Source organism: Myripristis murdjan, chromosome 24 (assembly GCF_902150065.1).
Source record: "Myripristis murdjan chromosome 24, fMyrMur1.1, whole genome shotgun sequence".
NCBI lineage: Eukaryota > Metazoa > Chordata > Actinopteri > Holocentriformes > Holocentridae > Myripristis > Myripristis murdjan.
The window spans coordinates 28705029-28730383 of NC_044003.1; the positions used below are offsets into that span (position 1 = coordinate 28705029).

Genomic DNA, 25355 nt, shown 5'->3' on the forward strand with positions numbered 1-25355 from the left:
AGAAATACTATGTAAATGAATAAACCTATCTAACAATAAATGAATCAGCGAACAGATCCATTAAACGCAAGATGTTTTCAATGCCTTTTGGCTATAATTGGGTGCATTTACATTTTACTGTCTTTTAAAATGTTTATTAATGTACACTGTCCCTCTCTAACAAATAAAGGTTAAATAAAATAAAATAAATAATGCCTTTATAAAAAGCTGGATTAATAAATCAGTTTGATGATTTGGTGCAGATTGATTTGACAAAAATATGCAAAGCCATACTAGGATGTGACAAGAGCTCTCATTGGCTCATACAGTCATATAGCTTCATGGCCCACCCCTCTTTACCCCGCCCTGCTTCAAAAGAGGGTGTGGGGGGATCTATTTATTTAGGCATTTTACACGTTTGACATAAAAGGAATACCCAATTGAATGTCCTTTCTGAAAAATGGATTGTTCTATGGATTTATGAATGTAGTTTTTAACTAATTTTAATTGATCTATTTATTGGATGATATATCTGGCAGTTTTTAAATCCCCTTTTTACTTCATCCAATTCTTATTGGACTGAATTATTTTATTTGCAAATTCTTTGTTTTATTTTATCTGTTTTATTGTCAAATAAAATATCAACTGATGAACTGCTCAATAACCATTACGGGGACACTCTGAGTCCTCTGGGTGCTCCTTTGATTACAACGAAGTCAAAAAATGATCAGTGTAAGTGGAGAACATCATTCAAAAAATGATTTATAAATATCATTTGCCTTATTTAACCTGTTCAACAGTAAGTGACATAAATGTATGTATGCATTAGTATCTCATTCTGCAGTTACAATGACAACAGAACAATCATCAACAGCTGATCTCTTATTTATTCAAATAATGCAATATTTTTACACCAACATTTTCTTTAAATAGGAAACAGGCAAAAAGCTATAAAACATATCCGACAACATAACTTACATCAACTAAAACAAATAATTAATGATCACCTTCCATCGTACTGACTCATCTTGGAGAAGTTCTCATGCTGTTTTTGTCACGACTGCAACGCTGTGCTGAGCTTGGTGATTATATTTCCTGACACTGTCCCGTTCCATTCGAGTCCTCCCTTGACCTCGCTCACTGACGTTCAATGAGGAAGGCTATTGACGAGTTAAGCTCAGTATTACAGCACAGCTCTGCTTTCGCCTTAATGGAGTAATGACAAAAAAGAGCACAACAACATCCACTCTGGTATTAAAGTGATGGTTCACCCATTTTGTATTTCACTTCCCCCCAGCTGTTATGTAGGACAGTGGTGCTGCTATCTTCCTCCCAATGTTACTGAGTTATTTTTCAGACTGTTAGCTGGGGGGAAGTCCACCTCAATGGCAGGAGGCTAACATTTAGCATTTGGAACATCCAGCCAGTATCCAGCACTCAGTAACAATGAGAGGAAGATGGCACCACTGCTGTCCTACAGAAGAAGAGGGGAAGTGAAATAATAAAACATTTTTTCAAAAGGGGTGGACTGTCCCTTTAATGTGAAAGACAAGGTTCAGTATAGTACCACGCAGATGAGCTGCACAGACTTTGGTGCTTAATACAGCAGAGATAGACATTTTGCAGCGATGAGCAACAAGTTCTCGTTCATACACCCACCATGATCATGTGTCTCTGTGCTCACCTCGTCTCCCCTGAGGAGAAGCTGTCCCACCTTTCATCTTAAAGTGCCTCACGTTAATAGAAGCCTTAACCTGGGTTCAGACCTTCTAAAGAGGGCCAAGATTTTAGGCAAAAATCTGCAACATTTTCATAGCAACATGAGGCTAACTCAGGCAACGATCTCCCAAAGATTCAGTAAAAATTCGGAGCATAAAGTAATAATCCGCAACTTTTTCACAGAAATCAATTGCGATTTTGATACTCGCTATCTGATTACTATGACACCATAGTGATCCAACTTATGTCCAGTCCTAAAATCTTTTACATTTGCGTAACACTGTGTCTGATAAGTCTTTCTTGGGAAAAATCCTCTAATGAACAGGAAGTGATGCCTTGGACGTCTTCTGTTTGTTGGAATAAATAAAAGAAGTGGGTGGTTGGCATGTGCAGCGAGAGCCAACATGGCTGAACAGACAAAAAAAAGAGAGCCCAACCTACAGAAACACAAACTCAGTAAAGAGAAAAACCAAGAAAAAAAAAAAGAAAGACTCATGCGGATTACCACTTTAACATTCATCATTCAATTCCACTGTCAATAAAGGGTTTGAATTCCTAAATTACATAATATTGAACTTTTTGCCGAGCATTTTAACATTTTTCACAATATTTTTCAAAGTCAAATACTTCTGAGTTCCTTGTCACCATCATTTGCACTGATTCAAATATTGTTTAGACCTTTGCCCTGATGGCTCTTTACTATCACCACGTTCTGCGTGCTCTCAGGTAGAATATTAACTTTGATAAAACACTATGGGTTTAGATCATTGGCTTAAGTGATATAATCTTTCTAAATTCACTGTCTAAGTGAACACAGAATATGATCAAGTCAGGTTTTAGAGCAAGGTGTGAACCCAGCCTCATTTACTAAACACATTTGTTGTCTGCCACTTTTGTTGCAGTTTTCACTTTTGTTTAACAACTCTGAGAGGTCTGGTCTGGTTCCCCCTGAAATTCCTGATCTCAGAGAAGACAGATGAAAAAATTCTGGTTGCAAAGTTGCTGAAACCCAATTAGACTACGGGTGTTTCCAACTTGCAGAAGTTTTCGCTTATTGTGTGGTGTAACAGGAGCGCAGTCCTAGAAAAACTCTTCTTCTCATTAAACAAACCTTGTGTACAAAGCTTTAGAAATACCCTGAAAGGTGAAACGTCTTTTTTGGATTGAGTATATATGGCTAAGCCTGATTTGAGCGACATCACACTGAAGATTTACTAAATGCAGACGATAATAAGAGCAGGGTGGTGTCATGTAAAAGGGTTTTAGTTGGAACTTCAGTTGCTGTTAATTATCCCTGAACTCATTGTAATCCCATCAGCCAAACCTGCCTTCTTTCCCCTCTGTTATACCTCAGACAAAGTAATGACTGCACACAATACAATAAATATGTAGTCTAACTTAGTGCATTGATTTTTGTTGTATCAAATACGTACAACATAAATAATAGCTACTCAAAAATCGACATGTCACCTGTAGCTAACTGGGAACCGAGGGTACGTTCACACCAAGCATATTCTATTTGAATTCCGGTGCCTTTACTCCTGTGGTTTATTTGTCCAAGTGAGAACAATGCCATTCCAACAAAGGCGGCACCAAATAACCACACCAAGATGCCTGGAAATGCAGGACCTCCAGGAGAAGACACATAAACACAAGTTTTTATGGGTACGAAGAGACGGATGTTGGAATCTGATAGCCAGCAGTGCGTCATGCATGGAAAACCTGGCGTAACAAAATGACGTCTGGGGTGATGCTCACATTCAGCTATTTCTTCATGCGTTCTTAACAGGCATGAACACCAGAGAGGGTTCATTGTAGGAATGAGCTCTTGCAATCTGCACCTGGAATCACATTTGCCTCGATGCACCGCCGCTGTAAAAATCCGTCACCTGGCGGGGTGGTGAGGTTGCCAAAACTCCAGTGAACAAGCTACTTGTGGATCCAAGTGACATTTATTTACAAGACCTGGTTTAATTGTAATTGGGAAGTGAGAGTACAAATGAACCAAATACCAAAATGTGACAAAGTAAAGTGTTCACTAAGGTTCAGACTGAAAAAGGTAGGTGTGACGGTACCCTAATACTCATAGCGTGCTTACTCATGTTGCCAATCAACACAACTGTACCATGTGGGAACACTGGAGTCAGTTTCATTTGAGTTCCAAAAAAAAAAAAAAAAAAAAAAAAAAAAAGGATATGAACATTCACAAAAGTTTCCATTCAGCAAATACAAGCTCTATTAAATACTTTTTACCTTGGAGCTTCTGTTTTTATTCTCATTCTTCGCGGTGGTGCTAGTTAATTACTAAGCTGGACAACAGGTCAGATGGATCTGAACTGGTTGCACTCCAGATACTTTCACACCAATGTCTGATTTCTGTCCAGTCATCTCATGCATTTGGCTAAAAAGGTTTTCGGCACAACAAAAAAAATTGGCTTTTTGGAGTTGAAATCACACTTTTGACACGGCACCTTCGACTGAGAGCTGAATTCCAAAACTGAATCTGTGATGGATGAGTTTGTGCAAATGAAAAATGACACAATGTGCTCTGTAGAGCCAGCGGTGGCTACACAAATATGGCTTTGGTGGGAGTGTGTCTCCAAAACTAACACAGCCTAACAGCTAATTGGGGGAAACTGATATGAACAGCTAAGGTCTCCATTCACACATCATAAGGCCTTCTTGAGTTCGCTCATTGCACAATTAACAGAACAGAGATTCACGTGGCTAATAAGCTCAGTCAGCCATTAAATAATCATAAAAAACAAACAAGCAAATTCACCGGTGAAGACAACACCAAACATAAAAAGTCCCTATTATAGAACATTATCTCTGTACATCATCTTCATTGATCAAAGCAGGACAAAAGTCAATCTGTCTATGGACAATTCATTGATGAAAATGCAAAGTTCATCATGAAGAAGGCATCGTACTTTCTTTTCAAGGGGAAAGAAAGAGAAAGATCTGCTATTGTAGCAACTGTAAACAGCAAGAAAGACAAAAGGTGTCCTCATTCCCTTTAGAAACAACATAAGCTAATACCGTGACTGCCTATGTCCACACAACAGATTATTTAAAGCCTAACTCTGGCCATTTTTGACCTGGATCCTATTCTCCCATCATTCCTCCATACCCATTGATTCTGACCAAAATGTTGGGCATTTTGGGGAGAAATGCTGTTTGATGTTCATGGTGAAGTATTCAACAGTTTTTCAAAAACCAAAAACATCTTTGGGTGCTTTTGGGGGTTGAAGTGTGGAGTGTTGCATTGAAGACATACCTAATGATGAAGCAGCTGATGAAAGTACAGAACCACTAGAATCTGAATCAGTGGAAGAAGATTGGATTATAGGTTCCAGGAGTTATGGTTAAAATATTCAACTATCAATAAATCGTGTGCTAACATGGACAGTTTTTAGTCAGTCTAGTCAGTGGACTAGATGGAGATCTGAGGAGGCCAGGTAAAGGTGCAGTCCAATAAAAAGTCCCAACAAAGGGGAGGGGTTTCTGCTTTCCGACATGTTGCTGCCATTTCATTGTTGCTGCTGTTGCTGCTAAGGAGACATTCACTGAGAGAGAACAGTTCTGACTGGACGGTGGAGGAGGGAAGTAGGAGGTGACCTTACACCCTGAGGAGGTCCTCGTCACTGTCCTCCTCATCCTGTTTCCTGTTGGCTGTTGTGTTATTACCATGGCTGCGACCAGCGGAGCGTGGTTTGCTGCTCTTCCTCTTCCTGTCCGACTCATCCAGAAGGCCGACCAGGTCTTCATCACTCTCCTCCTGAAAGGATGAAGGAACGATGGATGTTGTTCTCAGGTTTAGCTAATATTTCACTTCTGTCATTAAATTAATCTGTTTTGGTCACCTTGAGTTTTTTTTTTTTTTGTCTTTGATATATTGCTACTTATTTCTTTGTGGTTTTTCAGCCATCACGCTTTAATGAATGAAATCTAGACTGCTGGGTCTCTCAGGACTGTGTGGGTTTGTCTTCTGGATAGGGATGCTAACCGGTGGCAGTTTGACCGGTTGTTGACCGTTTGAACTTTAACCGAATAATCTTGTTGGTTAATTTTAAGGCCAAACGTGTCGTTGGCGACACAAATGCGCATGTCATATTGTAAATACCGTAACTTCCGTAAAGTTTGCTCTATGGAAAAAATTCCAACTGTTCCTGAAAGCTAAGAAGTTGCTCATGAACCCACATACAGTTTAATACGGTAAAAATGGCGACAGGATGCTCTTCTGGGCTTGGATTACGTCATCACACTCAGAGCTCAGCTCAGTAGAGACAGACCGGAGAACCAAGCCAAGCTTATGGTGATCACGGATACTTTTGAGCAAAGTTTGTCATGCAAGTCTGCAAGAGTCATAAAACCACCAAGCAGACTCATCGAGAAATCTCGAGACAATATTTTTCACGAGGAGAGAGAGATTTCTTCTACATCACGGTAAGCAACATGCGTAAATTACATAATGTTTGTAGGATATCATGTAGGCTATGTACAATATTTGACTTCGGAATGAATGGTGTTCCATATTATCTCATGTCTGAATTGGTTTTGGGCCTGCTGAGGCGACATCCGTGGTACAGAACGGACATGGTCGCGTTCTTGACTGTAACCTTTACAGACAGTCAAATAATATTCTCGGTTAACCAAAATAAACTGATTAATGAGGCCCGGTGGTCGACCAAGAAAATATTCCATTTTCGCCATCCCTACTTCTGGATGAGTTTCACCAAAATAATTTTTTGAAAATTAAACGGCTCTTCTCTTATTTGAATTGCAGAGTACATCCGGCACGTAGCGTCATGATCCGTTTTGTTTGTGTTCATTCCTGTGCTAAAAGTGTTACTTTACAACCCAACACTACAAGAGTTCAGTTTTGCTTTAACACATGGGACTGATGAAGGGGAGATGAGACTCACTTGTAGGAAGGCACTGCGGGCCCCTGCAGAGTGCCTGGACAGTCCAGATGACTTGACCACACGCACACCTGGGACACTGAGCACCTCGTCCTCGCTGTCGTCATCCTGCTCATCCAGCGAGAAGGAGCGCAAACCGTCTGTATTCACCGGTTTCGTGGTAATGTGCCCATTGCTGTGGTTACTTTTACCACGGTGCGAGGAAGATGAGGAGGATGCAGGAGGGGTCTCCAGCTCCTCCATCAGCCACTCCATCTCCTCTTCGCCTCCCTCTTCATCCATGCTGACCTGGGAAATTCCAGACAAAGACACAGACACTGATTCAAAAGCAGTAACTGGCATCAAAAGGGCCAAACGACGCCAGCAGATCCATGTCTTGAGAAGGTGTTAAAACTATGATCAGACAGGCAGATGAAATCCAACTTTTTTACATGGCAGACAAAAGCTGGATATTTTTCTTATGTCTGAGAAAAAATAATAAATCACATTTTTGATTTTGGCATAAAATCATTACATCCCTAGACCACTGACTGAAGTGTGTGCTGATTTGACTTCTTATTTCTCTCCTAGCTGGTCACCACTGGTATGTTTTCACTTCTGTTGTAGTAATTTAAATGACTTTTCTTATTTTGTCACTGATGAAATAAAATCTCTTTGAATGGCTGATGCAATGCATATTTACACAGCTCACACACCTTTTCTTGAGAATTAAAAGTAACCAACATTGTGTTGAGGTCTAAACAGCTATTGTTTTGTAACATTTGGTAGTGTATAAGAAAAAAACAGAATTTTAAAAAAATCTTAAAAAAAAAAAAAAAAAAAAAACTTTTGGAAAACATTTATCCTTTCTTCTGAGCTGGAAAATATCAAAGATTCCATGACTTTTGCATGTAACAACTGTAAAAATCATGTATTCAGGATCCACTGATTCAGTCATTAGATCATCCCACCTTGGAGTATTTATAGGAGACTTGATTTCCTTTCCTGCAACAGCCAGCCACCTTCTGCATCACCAGCTCCCTGGGAGGAAACAAGACATTCAGCTACACCATTATCTCATATTCTATGTACCAGAAAATCAAACAACTAGCAAGGTATTCAGAAAAGAGGTCCTCCAACTTGTCTCTGTTCATCAGATGGCCTCACCTCCTCTCTCTCTTGTGGAGGAGAAGAGCCAGAAGACAGACACACAAAGCCACCAATAGCAGGCTTAGTACCGCCCCCACTGCCTGGCTCCGCCTAGACAGAGGTAGAGTCCCGCCGTCTGTATCGTCGTAGTCGTACGACTGTCTGTCAACAGTTCTGTGGGACAAGAGAAACTGTCTTTATACCTATACAACTGAAATATTGAAGCTGTGTGTATGTATTTTCTATGCTGTGAAATTCCACCCCCGGTGGGAACCCTGATGTGAATAAACAGTGTTTGCTCACGTCAGACCACACACGGCATTCGTGTGCCAGATAAACAGATACTGGCATCCATCAGTCTCCAACATGAACTCTGGGATGCCGACGCCTGCTGAGGGGTTACAGTGGAACATAATGGTGGACGACACGGTCTTGCTTCTCTCCCGTCCACACACCGACTCAGAGGGCACCATCACATCCAGGTTGCCTCCTGATAGGAGAGGAAGTTGAGGTCAGTAAACAGTGAGTGTGCTGACATGACTTGTACAGTGTAATGTGATGACATGCCATAAAACATGTCTCACTCTCTGCTGCTCAATCAAAACAATGCAGCACTGGTCCCAAAATAGCATGAAACTACTCCTGGCCAATCACAGACTTCTAGCAGCATCGGGGTGTGGTTGAGGTTAGGACAAATAACTTTAACTCAGATTACTTATATTTAGTTGGTTCCACTAGACAGGGCTGTCCTCTGAGTCTGTTGTTGTTTGCTCTTGATCCTGGTCTCCTTTCAATTGCATTATGTACCACAACAAATGGAACAGAAGTGAAAGCCTCCCTTTAAAAGATGATGTCTGTCTCAAATTTGTTTCCAATCAACTCTCTCTGTAACAGTCTCTTGGGAAAATATCCAAACTAAAAGCTAAATTTAGGCAAGAGTGAGTTGTACCCTATCAGTAATGCCACCAAAAAGTACCAACTACATAATCCATAATTTCCCTGAGGGAACCTGCCCAAGGGATCAATATAGTTTTATCTAATCTAATCTAATCTAATCTAATCTAATCTAATCTAATCTAATCTAATCTACCTCTCAAAATTGCACTACAAGTTTTTTCATATCTTGTAATTCATCGACTAACAAACTGGAAACCTTTTTTTGTATCTAAGATGCTCTATTCTCATCTCAGATGCATCATTAATTACGATACATTTTGACTATGTTGTATTATACTGTATTGCAAAACACACTAGTATTACTTTGCACTAGTGCCTGAGAATATCACGACAATATGACAGGCACCAGTGCGGGTGCAATATTTTCTGCCTGTTTTGTTGTTGCTTAAAATGTTTATTTTTTTTCTGATCCTGTGTGCTCCTGCTCCTTTAATGAACAATGTAATAAAGATTTTGCTTTTTATTTTAAAATGTTTTCTGCATGTCACTTTGACATGCAATGCAAGTGAGATTTGTAATAACTAAAACTCAATGAATTCCTCCTGATATTGCTTGGGGACACTGTTCTTGTTTTGGTAGCTTTTCGTCTTTGTGTTTTGGTGGTTGTACAAACTTCAATAGGAGTTAAGGGCAGAAGGCACATTTTGGGGGAGTATTGTGGTGGCTCAGTTGGGTAAAACATAAACCATGCCCTTATGTACATTCTGGGCTTGAATCTGGTCTGGGGTATTTGGAGAATGTGATCCCTCTCTCTAAATGTTTCTAAATGTCCTCTTTCTAAATGTTTCCTGTCTCTCTCTACTAAGGACGATAAACTAAAGACAAAATGTCCAGGAAAAAACATAGAACAATCCGAGTCAACTGCTCTGATACTGGATAAAATATCATACTACACAGTAAATTACCTTTGATGTAGTACTTGGCTTTGTTGGAGGAGCCGATCTTGCGTCGGTAGTCTCCATTGAGTTTGACCTGGCAGATGTTGGCTCCCAGACAGCTGGCCAGGGAGCTGTTGGTGATACCTGACAGCTGGATGTGGTAGATGTACCGGTCACCATTGGAACGGATGTCACCGGATGCCTGATGGTGGCTGATACAGGAACACAGATAAATGAGACAGAGAAAAAAACATGTGTAACATGCCCTTTTGTGACCAGATATTCATCTGTTGTAAAATCAAACGAAAAGATTACAAAGATACCTTGTGATAGTTTAATGCATGTTTATATTCGAACTTAAGTATGTATTTTCTGACTGGTAGTATCTTTACAGATTTCTTGATGTTAAGATAATAGTTTTCTTTATGTAACATCATCAAACTACACATTGTTGGCCTTTAAAAGCCACCGTCTTCCCTAGTAGATGCTTTTGATAAATATTAAAATACAGCGGTATGTAGAAAGTTCATATTTTTTTTGTCTGTGGAGCTTATGGGTCCCTTGAACGTTTGTTGTTGAACATGGATCCTGTGAACATCTGTCTGTTTATTTTTACAAACAGCATAAAGCTTGTGTAGTGTCTGGAGTTGTTGCCACCACTAGGAGGCGACACTGTGAATTCTGAAAAAGGTCAGTAAGTCAAAATTTCCAGACCCTCTCCTGGTAGTAAAGCTTCATATCATACTCGTGTGGGAGGAACTATGGATTTGGTGCACATATCCAGTTGTCCTTGTCCTTGTACAAATCTGCCTCCTGTACCACACTGGAGTTTCCAACATGGAGTGGGAGGCAAAGTGGTTTTCTCGCTGTTTGGTGAAAAACAAGCCTTTGAGGCTTCTTCACGATTAGCATTTCTACTTTACTGGAAGACGGCAGTAAATTACATAATACAACCTTTGGGTTACATAATACAACCTTTTGGGTTGTACAATTTTATTCAATCAATGTTTGCTGGATAATTTCTCATAACCTGTGAATGATTACATAATTACAATAAGTCGACTTCAAGCTCCAGTCAATGAGTGACCGCGCCTCTTCATTTTTCCTGCTCTCACAACTTCAACGTGACACGAATGCATCACGTTGAAGTTGTTTATTATTGTTTACACAGACCGTCTGGACACACACACACACACACACACACACACACACACACACACACACACAAATACACTTGTATGTGAGTCAGAGAGAAAGAAAGAAGGTAAATCATGTGTGTTACCTGAAGTAAAGGGCTCCCAGGCTGATGTTTGCTCCTGTGTCGGGAACCTGAATTGTCCCATTAAGCATCACCACCTCACGCTGCTTCACCACACAGGCTGCCCGAGTCTCCCAGCCAAACACAAACTCACATGTTGCATCATCCATGCTGCTCACACACACAAATACACACACACCAACACACAGATATAGATAAACAGAGAGAGGATACTCAGTATGGCGCAGGGCACCTACATGTTCCGGAAAGAATAATTTAAGACTGCAAAAACATTTTTCATGCTAACTGCTTTTGAATTTAAACAACTTGAAAACCACAATGATAAACAAAGCCGGTAAAATAACACCAGTCTATTTCTGAATGTAGAGAATTGAAGAATGACACTGTAAATGAGCAGTATAAAAAAGTATAACAAAGTTAATGTTAAGAGACATGAGATCCAGTTGTATTTAGTGAAGAAAACTTGATGAATTAAAAGCTGATATTTTTCATCAAGTAACATTGTGGAGATGCAAGGAAACCTCTATTGCAAGTGCTCCCCAAAGTTTTGATGCTATGGCCAACACACAGAGGTACTATTTGTCCACGGACCAATCAAATATTTAGTGAAGTAAAATCAAGCTTTCGAAAACTACTTATAGGCTCTAAATGCACTTAGCCATCACTAGAATGAACTCTACATTAATTCTGTGTTTTACAGCAAAACATTACTCTTCAATTCAATATGTGCAAATCAAAAAATATAAATTATTTTTTGGACATGGCATGTAATTTAAATTTGTATCCAATGTGAATGTTAATTTTATATCCAGTGTTATCACATGTCAACTTAGAACACGTTTGGGGGGCCTCATCACAACAGGGTCCTTGACAGGGAAAAAATCATAATCAATATAGGAATCATGTGTATGTGGTATCTCTTTAATTTCTGGAGTTTGATCCCAGCTGTTTTTGGGCAGTGCATTAGCTGCTCTTGGTTTTATAAATGTGTCCATGTTGTCAGGTATCTAAGCAGGCTGGTGTACAATCTCTAGTTACTGTCACTTGTGCAGTGCATTGTGGTCAGTGGGGCCTACACTGTGCCTTCGCTGCAAGACTTAAGAAGATTTTAAAAATTTGCTTTATATGCCCTCCAACACCAAAACCACCTCCCCACCCTGACTTTCTCACTTGTTACACGTCAGCCCATCTCATGGTGATGCCAAAGGGTGCGTAGGTATGATGCAAAAGGGCATGACAAAGAATCGGTATTTGACACCCTGGGAATGGGTGGCTGGTTACATACATAACTGTGTGTGATATTAAGTAAACAGACAAATGGCACCAGTTCAGCGAAGGACTCCAAATGATGCAATGATCACAGAAAACTTTAACTTTTCAAGCAAACGCCATGTGCTGCCAGCCACTCTGGCAGTTAGGCATCCTGAAACAAAGTAAATGAGTGTTGTTGCTGAAGGTGCTGCATCACTCATTAAAGCAGCACATGTGGTGGCTATATGAATGCCTGTACGTTTGGTAGTAGAATTTACTCAAGTAGAATTTAAACATGGCCAAAATGAATGAATGAAAATGAATGTCTCCTCTGTCCAATGTCTTGTGTTCACCAGACCTTTTTGTGCTTTTGTGCATTTGTTCTTTTTTAGTGTCCAGTCTGGTTATATTGTCGCCTTATCACATGATTTTTTATATCTTAAATATATTGTCTTCTACTGTTTTGTGCATTAAATCAGCTGGTCCTTCTCTTCTGTTACAAGAATTGATTGATTGTATTTTCCTCCCTGACCAGATGACAGCAAAGCTCCCCTACAGCTATCAGCCATGGGCCAATCATGAGGGGGTATTTAAGAGTTCACAACACACAATCAAAACCCCTGATTTTTGGCTGAAATGTCCACCGTTTAATATTCTCCTTCTGTGGCTAACAAAATTATCACCATTCATAAACCACAGAATCGATAACAGAGCTCTTTCACAATGTAGTGTGATGCAGTTCTGCTTCAAAATCTTCACTTCTGTTCACATCCTGTCAGCTGTTGCTTGGCTGCTTTAAATACCCATTTGTGGTTCAGTTCAAAACACATAATTAGCGTTCATACATGCAGCCTTAGAGTTTTAGTCATCTCAATTTAGTCATGATGGATCTTTTTTACACTTGCTGCCATTGTACTCTCATTATCCATGTCAGTCTGATTCCTGCAGTCACATGGCTTCTGGTCTTACTCTTTTCTAAAATGTAAGCTAGTTAGTACGTTGTTGACTTTATAACCATTTTAGACAAACAATCAAGTCCGTTACCTGATGAATGTTGGGTGCCCGAAAGTGGAGCCACAGCTCAGCTGGATCACAGTTCTGGCCTTTAGGCCATTACCACAGACAGAATCTCCCATTGAATAGCTGACAAAAATCTTTCCATCTACAAAAAGAGGAAAGAAGATTAAGGTTGGTATCAAAAGGGTTTTCTTATGTTTCAGTGCCAAACTGTTGAGTAAACTAAACTCTGAGTGGTGCTAACAAGAGACACAAAGTTTGACAACTTACAACCTTGTTAGCATAATCTAAGATTTAACAGGAGCGTCCACTGACATGAAAGCTGTGAATTTGAATTTGAATTTGAATTTCCGCTCCTCGCTCATGGAGCGATCCGTTCTCTCTGCTCCTCTGCTCACGGCTGTTCACAGCCACTCCGCTCATTATCTTTCTTTGCTTAACACAAATTTCACCCCGCTCCACTAAAATCGCTCACTCCTTGCTCCAAAAAAGAAAAAAAGCTGTGTTTTATTGTTACTTTGGCCTACACACAAGGCTGGAATCATCAGACTAATTTGCAAATAAGCAGTAGATTGCAGTTCTATCCATGGGCACCACAGATAATCAGTGGATCGGGTGGTTTGGGTCATAAAAATTAACATTCTGATAAAAACTGAAAAAGGAGAGATATTTTGGACTGACCTGTATTATATATTTGTTTGGAAGAATCCTTTGGCAATACAGTACTTAAAAAAAATAAGCAGATGGAAACCCTCCAAAAACTACCGACTGAACCATCTCTGTATTGGTAAAAGCAAACGGAAACGCTTTTATTGTCATAGCCTACCAGAGTAGTTCATCTTCTGGGTGTATACCCGACCCAGGGTCTGGGTCTTTCCTGCTGCTGAGCGTCGGCACACTGTCGCCCCATCTGGGCAGCCTGTCAGTCCACCGTGGATTCCCTGGCACAGGTTGATATAATATCTAAAGACATATAGACAGAGGACAGAGTGTCATGTTTCCATAGCTTTCACTGAGGTGACAAACCTGAGAGTCCTGTCTGCAACATGTACAAGTAGGCCCTCAAGATGACGAGTCAAGATTACCCCATGACTACGTTTGGGCCTGATATGAATATGAATATAAAGAACCCATGCAGTGTAATGGAAGAGTTCAACAGGGATGTTGTGCCTTTCCGAACTGAAGCCAAACTTACGAGTCTCCTCGATGGCTGAACTTCCACGGCTCTGTGAGGGAGGACAAAGTTCGGAGGTCGTAGGTTTGATGCTGACTGACCAGCTTACACTCCATCTTCCTGGGGGGGCAGACATAACTCGTCTTCCACTGGAAGGTGGCCGAGCAGCCCCCGGTTTCTGAGAGCAACTGAGGGGAGCCGTGGCCTGCAGATTGGTCGCAGGTGAACAAGATGGAAGACTGGCGCTTTCCAGTCTCTGAAGGAAAGACAGAGGACACACGAGATGACTTTCATGAAAACAGAGAGGGAGAAGTCATGGGCTTTGGGACAGACGGTACAACAGACAATTTCCAACCCAGAACCTAATTTTCAAATATTTTTGAATATGACGGGTGGAAGGAACTAAATAAATTATTTTCTTGTTACTGTAAGTGAACAGACTTTTGTATACTCATAAATGAGGATATTTTGATGTTACTAATTTTAATTTTATGTTTAGTTAACTAACTATAACATTAAAAGCTCAAATGTGCCCCTGTTATTAATGTAGTAATTTATGGATTTCTGTGCAGTGAGGACTGCGGCGCTTGCCCCACTAATTTTCTCAAATAGAATGGGAAAAAAAAAAAAAAAAAACTCACTCCCTGGCGCCCTCTGGCATGATGGTGCCTATAGCATTTGCCTAACCTGCCCTATGGACCGCACAACCCTGCTACTAGGGTTAAAAAAAAAAAAAAATCACTTATCTGACTGACTGCTATGCTCAGAATCATATTCTGAAGACTGTAAAGACATTCTTTTTGTGTTGTGTTTACATTGTATACTGTAACTTTTAATGCTGTTGTCATCCTGATTGCTAAGAGAAGTCAATAAACATCATAGATCAGGGGTTTTCAAACTTCTTTATGTTCTGGACGCCCAAGTTGCCTTTCAATGAGCCGTGGACCCCCATCTGAAGTCATTTTGCCTTAATGTCAAGACATTTTTTCACAGGCTTTTAAACAAGAAATCCAGCGATAAATCCACTCTCAGTTATCTGATATCTTTTTTTTTTTTTGTTGATAAACTTATGGTTTCTTGTTTTTTTTTTTTAAAATCATTGAAAGTTCTAGTAATTGTTTTGCTAATTTCCCCAGCAACTTCATTTGCTTTCTTTCAAAATCATGTGAAAAAGATGAGTAAATTAGCCTTGAAGAAATGACCCAAAAATCAGCAAAAAAAAAAAAAAAAAAAAAAAAATGCAAAAAGCAACAGGAAAGCCAACAGAAAATTAACAGCAAAATTTTTCATAAAAATTGCCCAAAAAAAAAAAAAAAAAAATTATAATGATCAGTGACAAGATCATATTTCTTGTGTTTAAATGCCTGTAAAAGAGGCTGTGTTCAGACAGCTTTAATAAGAATGAAATTACAGAGAAATTACAATATTCCTCATTTTGCTGAAGACCGCCTGGAAGATCCTGAGGTTCACCAAACCCTACTTTGAAAACAACTTAGATCACTCGTCTTAACTTTATTGTGTGTTTAACACCATGGTGAAGACACAGGCAGATATGCAGTATGATACTTCAGCATGTCTGAAGATGGATTTTGTATGTACACTATGTATGCACATTTGTCACCATATTTAGTTTGTCTTTTTCTTGTTCTTGCCTGTCAAAATCCAATCACACATCTGTTACCTTCATTGCAGATTCCCCACTTCTGGTCACGGTCGTAGTTAGCGGTGGTGGCGCACCACTTTTTACCATCTGTCCGACCTTCTGCAGTGCACTCTGTATAGGACTTCTTCATCAAGGTGAAGGGGAACACACAAGCCTCTCCCTCATCTGTCACTACACACACACACATTATTAGTGCATAAAGATGCATATCCATTTTGCAGTCCTTTTTCAGCTTGTTTTAGACCTTTACAAGAGGTATTGGCCAATTCTGCATGTTTGGTAAGTTATGGCAGCCAACTACCAAATCTTGGGCAACTGAATTTTCCATACATATATCAAAAATTGTTAGTGCTTTGGTTATTTGCTAAAAGGTGTTTGGGCTTTGGTATTTATACTTGTTATTGCCTATGTATTGATGTGCATCTCAAATGAATTTGCACATCTGTTTCACCACTATCATGTATTTGCCTGGTTGCTGGTCAGTATTTTCGTGAACACTGACCAGCAACCAGGTTGTTTGATTGCTTGAGTGGAGGTGTATGTGTATTTATGTTGCAAGTAGGGCTGGGCAATAAATCGAATAAAGCTTAGTGTTGAAATGCATCTGTTTCTACCTGTCGCCCTGATGCTTTCATAAAAAAAAAAGTGATGTGTAGGACTTCATCAGAGTGCTTGATATGTGATGACCCTATATAGTTCAGCCATGGTTTAGGCTGCGACACACAACGTAGACTTACCTGGCGGGCAGGCGTCGCCTCCTCCATACTGCATCAGTACGGCCTGCTCCTCATGTTTGAAGTCCATTGTCATGGCCTTGCTCATGCCAAAAGAATACGCTGACACTGATCCTGAGCCAGAACCAGACACCCGACACACAGCGCTCGTCTTACAAGCTGACTCTGCCACCGAGCCACAAACGTTGATGCGGTACATGTCGGAGCCAACCGGTACCTACCACACAGAGCCTTACTTTACCACAACAGCTCAGCAAAAAAGCAAACCTTATTCAAGCCACCAGTCCCTTGGTTACACAACAGCTAGCAATCACAATCCAAAGGTGGTACAAAGCAGTGCATTGTGTATATATTAGGCAATAACATCTGTAGTTTTCACAAAGCAAAGTTTTAGACTTATATGGAACGTAATAAAAATCAACTCAGGTCCTTAACATAACTAATCAAAGCTGTGACCCATAAACATGTAACTGAAACCTGAAAACATAAAGTCAGATTGGGCTTAATAAAGCAGGAAAGATGCCAACTGCGCCATTAAACCTGTTCTGTATTAAGAACATTGAGAGTGTCTATGCGTCATAAATAGACCTGCTTTGGAAAGGTGTGACAAAATAATATGTCTGATAACAGGGTCAAGAATTTTCAATACTTTTTAAGACCTTAAATGTTGATATTTTAAGGATAATTTTAAGGGCCCGCAGATACATGTCTGTTAGACACAGACATGTATTACAATAATAGTCAATTTGAAGTTTAAAATGATGTAGGTTTAACAAAATTTTAAAGACACTTCAAGTCACATGATGTCAGAGAAAATCACAAGTACATCCTACTGAGCCTCTGGTGCTGTATAGCTCACCTGGATCTCCCCGCTGAGGGCTGACAGGTTAAAGGTGTACTGGAGCTGGGAGTCAGTGAGCTGGCAGCCAGTGGTATGGGTGGCATCGGGACAAACCACAGGGGTCGCCCACTCGAACAAAAAGACACAGTCCTGCCTCCTCAGCATTTGGGGTGAGCCCTGGAAATAGACATGGAGGTTTAATTGATATTCAGATATGCTCCAGACAAGAACGTCAACTCTAATTTGACACAGATTGATTGGGAATCAAATCTCTGTATAATTAATACAACTGATTAATAAATGGTTGTCTCACTTTAAAGCCCACATTTAATTTTGCCACAGCGCCTCATAATAACAGGTAAACTAACTGTAGGTTACAAATAGAAAACAATTCAATTCAATTCCTCTTAAGTGCATTGGGGTGTGTAGACTGACCAGCTCCACGCCCTTCTGGCAGGTAAAAATGATGGTGGAAGTGTAGTTCTGAGCGGGGTCGTCCACACAGGGTGTGGAACTACTGTATGTGATTGACACCTCATTGGTTGCACTTTTTATCTGAGGACCAGTGGTTGTCCTCCCAATGTCCTGAAAGAAGAAGCACAAATAAACAGAGAAGGGGGTGGATGAAAGATGACCAAGAGCCCATCAGACAGAGGGAAAGGAGAGGGAAGTGAGCCAGAGAGAGAAAGAGACAAGTCAGGTCATGTACCCTGAAAAAAATTGCACTGCAATAAAAATATGTGGCTAAAGGAATGGTTTGAGGATACTGACTAATTAACATAATTTGATATCTCTGGCAAGGCTGCTCCACAGTTTAGGGCCTGGTAGAATGACTATTACCCCTTTTCCACCAAAGAGGTTCCAGGGCTGGTTCGGACCCGGTGCCTGACTTAGCACCAGTTTTTTGGCCCAAGCATGGGCCAAACCGGTTCCAAATCGTTTCCAGGCAAGCACCAACTTCGAGCAGGGGCTAAACAGGAGCCAGAGAAAGAACCGATGACGCCACCAACCACATCATTGGTGGGTGGCGTTACAGACCCAAACGGGAACAGTGAACGCTATAAACCTATAGCTAAACGTAGTCGTCGTTCGTTCCGATCATGAATACAAGGGGTAGGCAGCGATAAATGCGTTTTTCGCCTCTGGATCGCAATATAGGCTTGTAAAGACACGAGCAGTACTTGCATCGCTACGATGGGTCGTCCATTTGTCGTCCATGTTTGTTGTTGTGATTCCGAGCGAGCGTCTTGCACACCCACACGTTCACGTTTTACGATGACGTCATGACGTGGCTCTGACTTGGCTCCACTTGGCTCTTCGCTGATGGAAAAGCAAACCGGTTCTTTGTTGGAACCAGTTAAGCAACAGCTTTAGCACCAGCTCCGAACTAGAACCAGGTGCTTTTTGGTGGAAAAGGGGCTTATGAGACCTTGATTGAGCACCTGAGGGAGGTTACATTGCTGTATCCACCTAATAATTCAGGTGCATGATCAGGCAAGAAATTTTAGGTAACTAAAGAATGTTAATCGATTTAAGGGAGATCTACATTTAAAAGTGTCACTTAAAAGATAAGCAGCAGTATCTGCTTGAACGTCATCCTGCCTATTTCACTGCTTATTTTTAAAGCCATTAAAGTTAATGAAAGTTAATTTTCCACTCACGTCCTACATGACAGCAGAATAAAGGTGAATGTGTGTGTGTGTGTGTGTGTGTGTGTGTCTCACCACAGGGGGTCCATCAGCAGGATCCATACAGACGGCAGCACCAGGGGGGCAGGTTACCCCCGGGATGGGGTTGAGAGGCAGACAGAGGTTGATGTAGAAATCTGGAGCTCTGTCCTTTTGGTCCAAGTCATCATCTGGAAGAACGAGGTTGAAGAAGAGATAAACAGAAATAAGGAAACAGTAAACATGTAATCAACCATGAATGATACAGTCTCCCTCTGGGTGTATCATCATCTTTTCACACATGTAGTCAGTTTCCAGTGGATCAAATTAGTGGAACAGTTCATACTTTTTTTGCATTGTTCATTTGGTTAAGTTTGGTTTTACATGGTAAAAAATTCAAATGATCCAAATGTATCAACAAAAGCCAGGCAGGAGCTGTCAGTCCACTTATTGGTCAGGGCTTGACAAATATCACTAGGCAACTGGTTGAAAGGCAGAGATAGGAAGTGTTTATTTCAGGGATTTATTTTCCTCCCCTCTAACTTAAGTGTCCAAAAATGTTTAGCCAATACAATATTCAACATGTACATGGAGTGCCATCAGCAGCTTTGGCATTATTGCAGTGCTCATTTGGGCTATTTACCAAAGAGACAATTTTTTCCTTCTTGCTCAGTGTCAACCCTCAATTTATATTTGTGCTTATGTTGCTAACTGCTAGCTGCAAGTGCTCTTGAGCTGCCTCTTTCTGTTGTCAATAGTGCCCACCTGAGCTACGGGAGCTCTTTTAGCCCAAAACACTCAGTGCTTCCTGTGGTTGGGTCAGATCTGGGTCGGTTCATGTTCACACCACAAACCAACCACTGCAGAGTTTGTTTGTAACCAAGAGAGACCTCCTCCTCAGCAGGCTCTCAGCCCAGCTGTTTTGGTTCACACCCAAGAGCGACTGCTAATGTCCCAGCTGACCATACGAACCAAACCAAGCGGGCCAATGCACCAGAGTTCCATTCAATTGGACTAAACAAGGAGGTGTGAAAACACCCTAAAAATGTCACAAAGCAATGGTGTGACACACCATTCCCACAAGTACCATCAATGGTGTCTGAGATATGACACATGACAGATGAACCAACAAAACCGCTCAGCGCACATCTAGTTCAGTACACAGTCTGCAAGTCTGGTGAAGTTTGGAAATTAAACAGTTGTTACTGATTTGGATGGTATTTTCAGTTACATTATACACGCTGAAAAAATGTCTACGTGGGCCCAAGCCAATGGGATACAATCCGTATCACTGACCTGTGGCAGTGTAGTAGCCACTGACATGGATTAGAGGGGTCAAGTCTATGAGAGTAGAGCCATTCTTGACTGAGCACTTGACCTGAAAGATTAAAAAAAGAGGGAAACAAAACAGAGAAAGTGACTGGTGGAGTGTGTTTGCTTTTTCACATGGAGTTTACAACCAGCATGTCCATCCTATGATACTGACCAGCATAAACAGGCAGCTTTCAGATAGCCAAATTGAAATTGAAATGCATGTTTTTTCTCTACTTGTACTTCTAATTGTAATTGTGACAAGAAAACAGGCACAACTTAAAGAAACAAAAATGACAGAAAAAAAGAAAAGATGGAGTAGTATAAGAAAAATGACAACAGGAAATTATTGACATTAAGTCCAACTGCATTCATTTATGGGATGCATAAAATGTTTACAACCCTTTTCTGTATTAATTCAAGTAGATTAATGTAGTACATCGTTTAAAAATGTCAGCAAAAATAATCTTGTTTTTCAATGATTTCATCTTGCATAAAATTCAGATTTTATTTTCATTTTTGTCTCCATCTATTATTTTTGTTAGATGTTCCTCTGTCTTCCAACCTCTCAGCCTGCATACACAGGTTGCTACATCATTAGTTAGCCAGTTAACTATTGATAGCAATCAGTAACCACCTAAGCAGCTAGTCACCTGACAGCATACACAGATTCTGAGGACACATTGCACATTATTGAAAATATAATCAAAAGTCATGTGATGCAAACTCTGTCACACACAAACAAATGGAGGTTTGCACTTACAGGCTGTTCGCAGGCCAGGTGTGTGTGCACGGAGAAGAAATTTGTGCAGGTGCTGGCATCTGTGTCAATGAACACTGGCTCTGTGGTGGCTGAGCCAGAGGCAGGAGGCCTGCACAGACACAACATCAGTCAAATCATGGTGCTCTGCAAAACCTCACTGCTGTTTCACTTTTCACAAGTGAAAAACATCATTGTCCACATGCCGGAAATATTTCTTGACTATGGGACAAAATCTAACAGTTGAATACAGCTCATGAGACATCGAAAATGTCTAATTTTTCACAAATTCTAGTAGGAGGAGGCTTCTGCAAAACACTGTTGCTATCCTTGATTTCCTGATACAGAGAACTGATTAGCTACTGTTTGTATTTTGTGCAATGATGAAGTGTGAAAAATTTCAAATAAATCAGACTTTTAGCCATTTAAACCTAGGGTTGGGTACCAAAACGCAGTGCCAATAGGGCACCGGTTCTGATGTAAACAGTAGTAACGAGACCGAATAAGAACGAAAATTTCATGCAACAGACGCCTTAAAGCAACGTCATGCAAGGGAGGTAACACGTCGAATTTAATGAAACATCTGGCGACACATGGAGTTTATTTCAAAGCCGAACAATGCTCCGTGTTTGATAATCTATGTCAGCGGTCCCCAACCACCGGTCCACGGACCGATACCGGGCCGCGAGACATTCCCGACCGGGCCGTGAAGCCCGACTGTAACCCCCTCTGCCCCCACAAATGGCACAAGTTTATTAGTACCATATGTTACTTGTATTTATATTGTTTACATATTTAAGTTAATATTGTGTTCAATTTGGCCCGGGAAATAAAATGGTATTGTTTTTTGACAAAGTGTGTGCGTTTTCGTTTTTTTAAGTACCGGTTCGAGAACAGTTTAAGCACCAGAACCGTTTAAAAAATACCGAGTAGGCACCGCATAAAACCCAACCGATACCCAACCCTATTTAAACCTATGACAGTGCTATAGCACAACACTGTCCAGATGTCACCAAATTATGCAGATTCACTCAGATGTAATAACTGCATGTGTCTAACAAATTTGGTGGCATTAGTACACAGGGTTCGGGATTTATGGTACTTTATGTAATTATGGTACTGGTAAAACAAACTCTGCCTACAGCTTTTGATTAAACTTTGAAAGCCAGTTATAGTAAAACTTGAATATCAAACACTGGAAAGTACTTTTTTTCTGGGTAGGTTCGTGCATTATATGTGTAAAATTTGGTAGCAAAACATACAGTTTTTGTTGAATTGATATGCTGTTCAACTTCAAGGAAAAGCCGACTTCCAATTACAAGCCGAGTCCCTTTTATTTGGCCGGGTATAGTTACATGTTTTGACTAATAAATGCCATTCCCTATTAGAAGCCAGATTACATCAAAAATTCACATCAAAAGTCAAACTGTAGTGGCGCATCAGGCTGTTTAACCCACCACCTGTCGACAGAAGAAGAGCTGGAGGAATAGTAATAACCTGAACAAAAACTATAAAGATTCGGCAATGCACGCTTGGACCCCTGTTAAAAAGGAAGAGTGAGAGAGAGAGAGAGAAAGAGGGAGAGAGAAGTTGCACCTGCAGATGAAGTTAATGATGCTGCTGTGCTTGAGGACGGGGTTGGCGGGGCAGGGATCTCCTCCTTCGTAGCTCAATTCCAGTACATGATCTTTGTATGACAGCTTCTTGCTCACCTGACCGCCGCTCACCGCACTCCTGTCCCTAATACACACACCTGTTACACACACACACACACACACACACACACACACACACACACACACAAACACACACACACACACACAAATAATAAATCACTGTCCTTGCTCACTGGGAAACCTGAGAAATGATTCTGACAGTGGATGTTCAGGCGACGTTTCTGCGGGAAAGAAAGACAACCTTGACAAATATCCGTTTGATCGGACTTTAAGTAATTATGACTTTTACCAAAAAAAGAAAAAAAAAATGAAGAGAAAATTATTACAAAATACAAAACACAAAATTACAGGAAGTTTATTAAAAATATCAAAAACGTCTATTTTTGTTGTAGTTGTACAGTTATATTTAAAATTAAATTACAAAAAATTACCACAACTTGAGTGTTGGTTTTTCCTTGATACAACTTTAACATTTTTCTCATTAGCTCAGTCATCACTGGATGTCAACTCAACTTTTTAATGCCTCTCCAAAAATATGAATAAAAAAGAAGCTATTTTTATGCTTTGTTTATTTTCACCATTGCACTACAGTTTCCTGGATTTCAGCTGCAGAAAGCTGTATGATGGATGGTGCAGCGTTCAGGCTTGAACTTGATATTTAAGAGATATATTTTTACAGTTGGAGAGATGTGTTCTCTTTTTATTGCCTGTTTTGGTCTTGAATAGACCAGTTTGCTCTGGCCTCAGTCTTGACTTGAATTCCACCTGCCATCTGGACTCAAACCGGACTGGACCTGGACTTGGACGTGACGTGGCTTCGACTGAGCTGGTCTTGACAGCGCTCTTAAAAAAGCTGTCAATAAGTTGATACATGCTGGTCTTCTATTATGTTCCATGTGCTGCTCTAGGCTGTAGATGACAAACAGTAGTGACGCCTGTCCTGGTTGTTACATAAACCATCTGAATGTCTAGGGACTAATCAGTAACCTGAAGACGATGTGTCTCGAGGAATGTCTGAGTTAGTGTCTGTCTGTTATGATTAGGAAGTCCCATTCAGTCCTCGATTAAATTATTGCTTTATGGAACTGCTAGTGCATTATATTTATTTGGTCCACACTGATGAAGGTGGTGGAGCTGAAAACATTTTGTATCCCCAACATGAAAACTAAATAAGACGTCCCACAAGTGCAGTGGCCCCTTCGAAAATGGTGCTTTATGGGACAGGCAGTGTATTTCTAATGACAAAATGTAGGAAAATCAGGGAAAAAACAAAGGGTGGCTTTTTGACACGGCTTTTGTGTTTCAGTGACACTTCTCAAATCTTGCATTATCATTTAGGAGTTGTTTTCCTCTATGCTGTTTTGTATTTAGTTTAAGATTTTGTTTAGCATTTTGTTCAGCGATGCCTGCAAAATACAGTGGTTTTCTATTGGAACATTTTTTTTATGTATGCATGTAAGCTCACGGCTCAAAGCCAGCATCCTCATCATACGATCTACTGATTGCAAATCAATGCCAGTTTACAAGTTACGTGCAATTTTGTCTTTTTCTTCCTTGAATATAGAATGTAGGGTTAGCGTCTAATTCACAAGCATCTGACTAAATAACAAATCATACGAGCACAGACAGAGGAGACCTGGGTGACCGGCTAACTGATTGGTGGATGAACGCACCAGTTCCAGGTTCACATCCAGCATTGGCCACCTCTGCACAGATGTTGAGGCGGAACATCTTCTTGCGGTCATTGTGGTCGTAGATGGTGTAACCTCCGTCCACCGCCAAGGAGTTCAGGTCAAACAGGTGTCCTGGAGGTTAGGTGAGAAGCAGGATACATCACACGTTTCAGGACCCCACATTAATATTCAAATAACCCGGACAAAAATGGTCAATTAAGACATCGTTCAAATATGATTTGAACAATGTTTGCTGATGTTTTTACATGTGCAATCTAAGCTCTCTGCACAGGTCCTCAGTTAGAGCGGAGGCTGGCAGGAGCCTGAAAGCTTCATGAAACATGTGAGACAGAGGGGAGAGGAGGAAAAGAAGCAGCTAGCCACAACATTATTAACAACTATCTTTTAGTACTCTGGAGAAAGTTGTTATTGTTGTCCTTCAATATGTGTTACATGTGTTCAATGAAGAAAAGAAATGATAGAAAACTCAAGCAATCTACTTCAGTCTCTGTGGCTGCTGCTGCTCTGGTGTGGAGTGATACAGGAAGTGCACAAGTTACCGGATCTTTCTGGATGCTGATAACAGGAAGAATACAGTTCTAAACAGTAATTTGAACAAAACTATCACCTGTGTGCGCTTGGTAACTGTATGTGCATTATCGTTTCAGAAAGTGACACTACACCCTCTTTAAGTGAATTAAGGCTTTTAATTTGGAATTGATC

General features: G+C 40.5%; 1 protein-coding gene across 1 annotated transcript in view; it reads right to left on the bottom strand.

The window, feature by feature from the left end:
• Positions 1-848: 848 nt before the first annotated feature.
• igf2r (insulin-like growth factor 2 receptor) overlaps positions 849-25355 on the bottom strand; it is a 66389-nt gene continuing 41882 nt past the window's right edge. Inside the window, exons 33-51 of the mRNA XM_030046846.1 lie at positions 24633-24764; positions 22880-23036; positions 21287-21395; positions 20509-20590; positions 19270-19403; positions 17981-18130; positions 17564-17722; positions 16708-16921; positions 15989-16141; positions 14329-14563; positions 13960-14096; positions 13161-13278; positions 10869-11015; positions 9614-9798; positions 8055-8241; positions 7770-7925; positions 7574-7643; positions 6627-6911; positions 849-5479 (exon numbers count right to left, since the gene is read on the bottom strand). Coding sequence (XP_029902706.1) covers positions 5321-5479; positions 6627-6911; positions 7574-7643; positions 7770-7925; positions 8055-8241; positions 9614-9798; positions 10869-11015; positions 13161-13278; positions 13960-14096; positions 14329-14563; positions 15989-16141; positions 16708-16921; positions 17564-17722; positions 17981-18130; positions 19270-19403; positions 20509-20590; positions 21287-21395; positions 22880-23036; positions 24633-24764 — 2969 coding nt within the window. The 3' untranslated portion in view covers positions 849-5320. The remainder of the gene's footprint in view (positions 5480-6626; positions 6912-7573; positions 7644-7769; positions 7926-8054; positions 8242-9613; positions 9799-10868; positions 11016-13160; positions 13279-13959; positions 14097-14328; positions 14564-15988; positions 16142-16707; positions 16922-17563; positions 17723-17980; positions 18131-19269; positions 19404-20508; positions 20591-21286; positions 21396-22879; positions 23037-24632; positions 24765-25355) is intronic.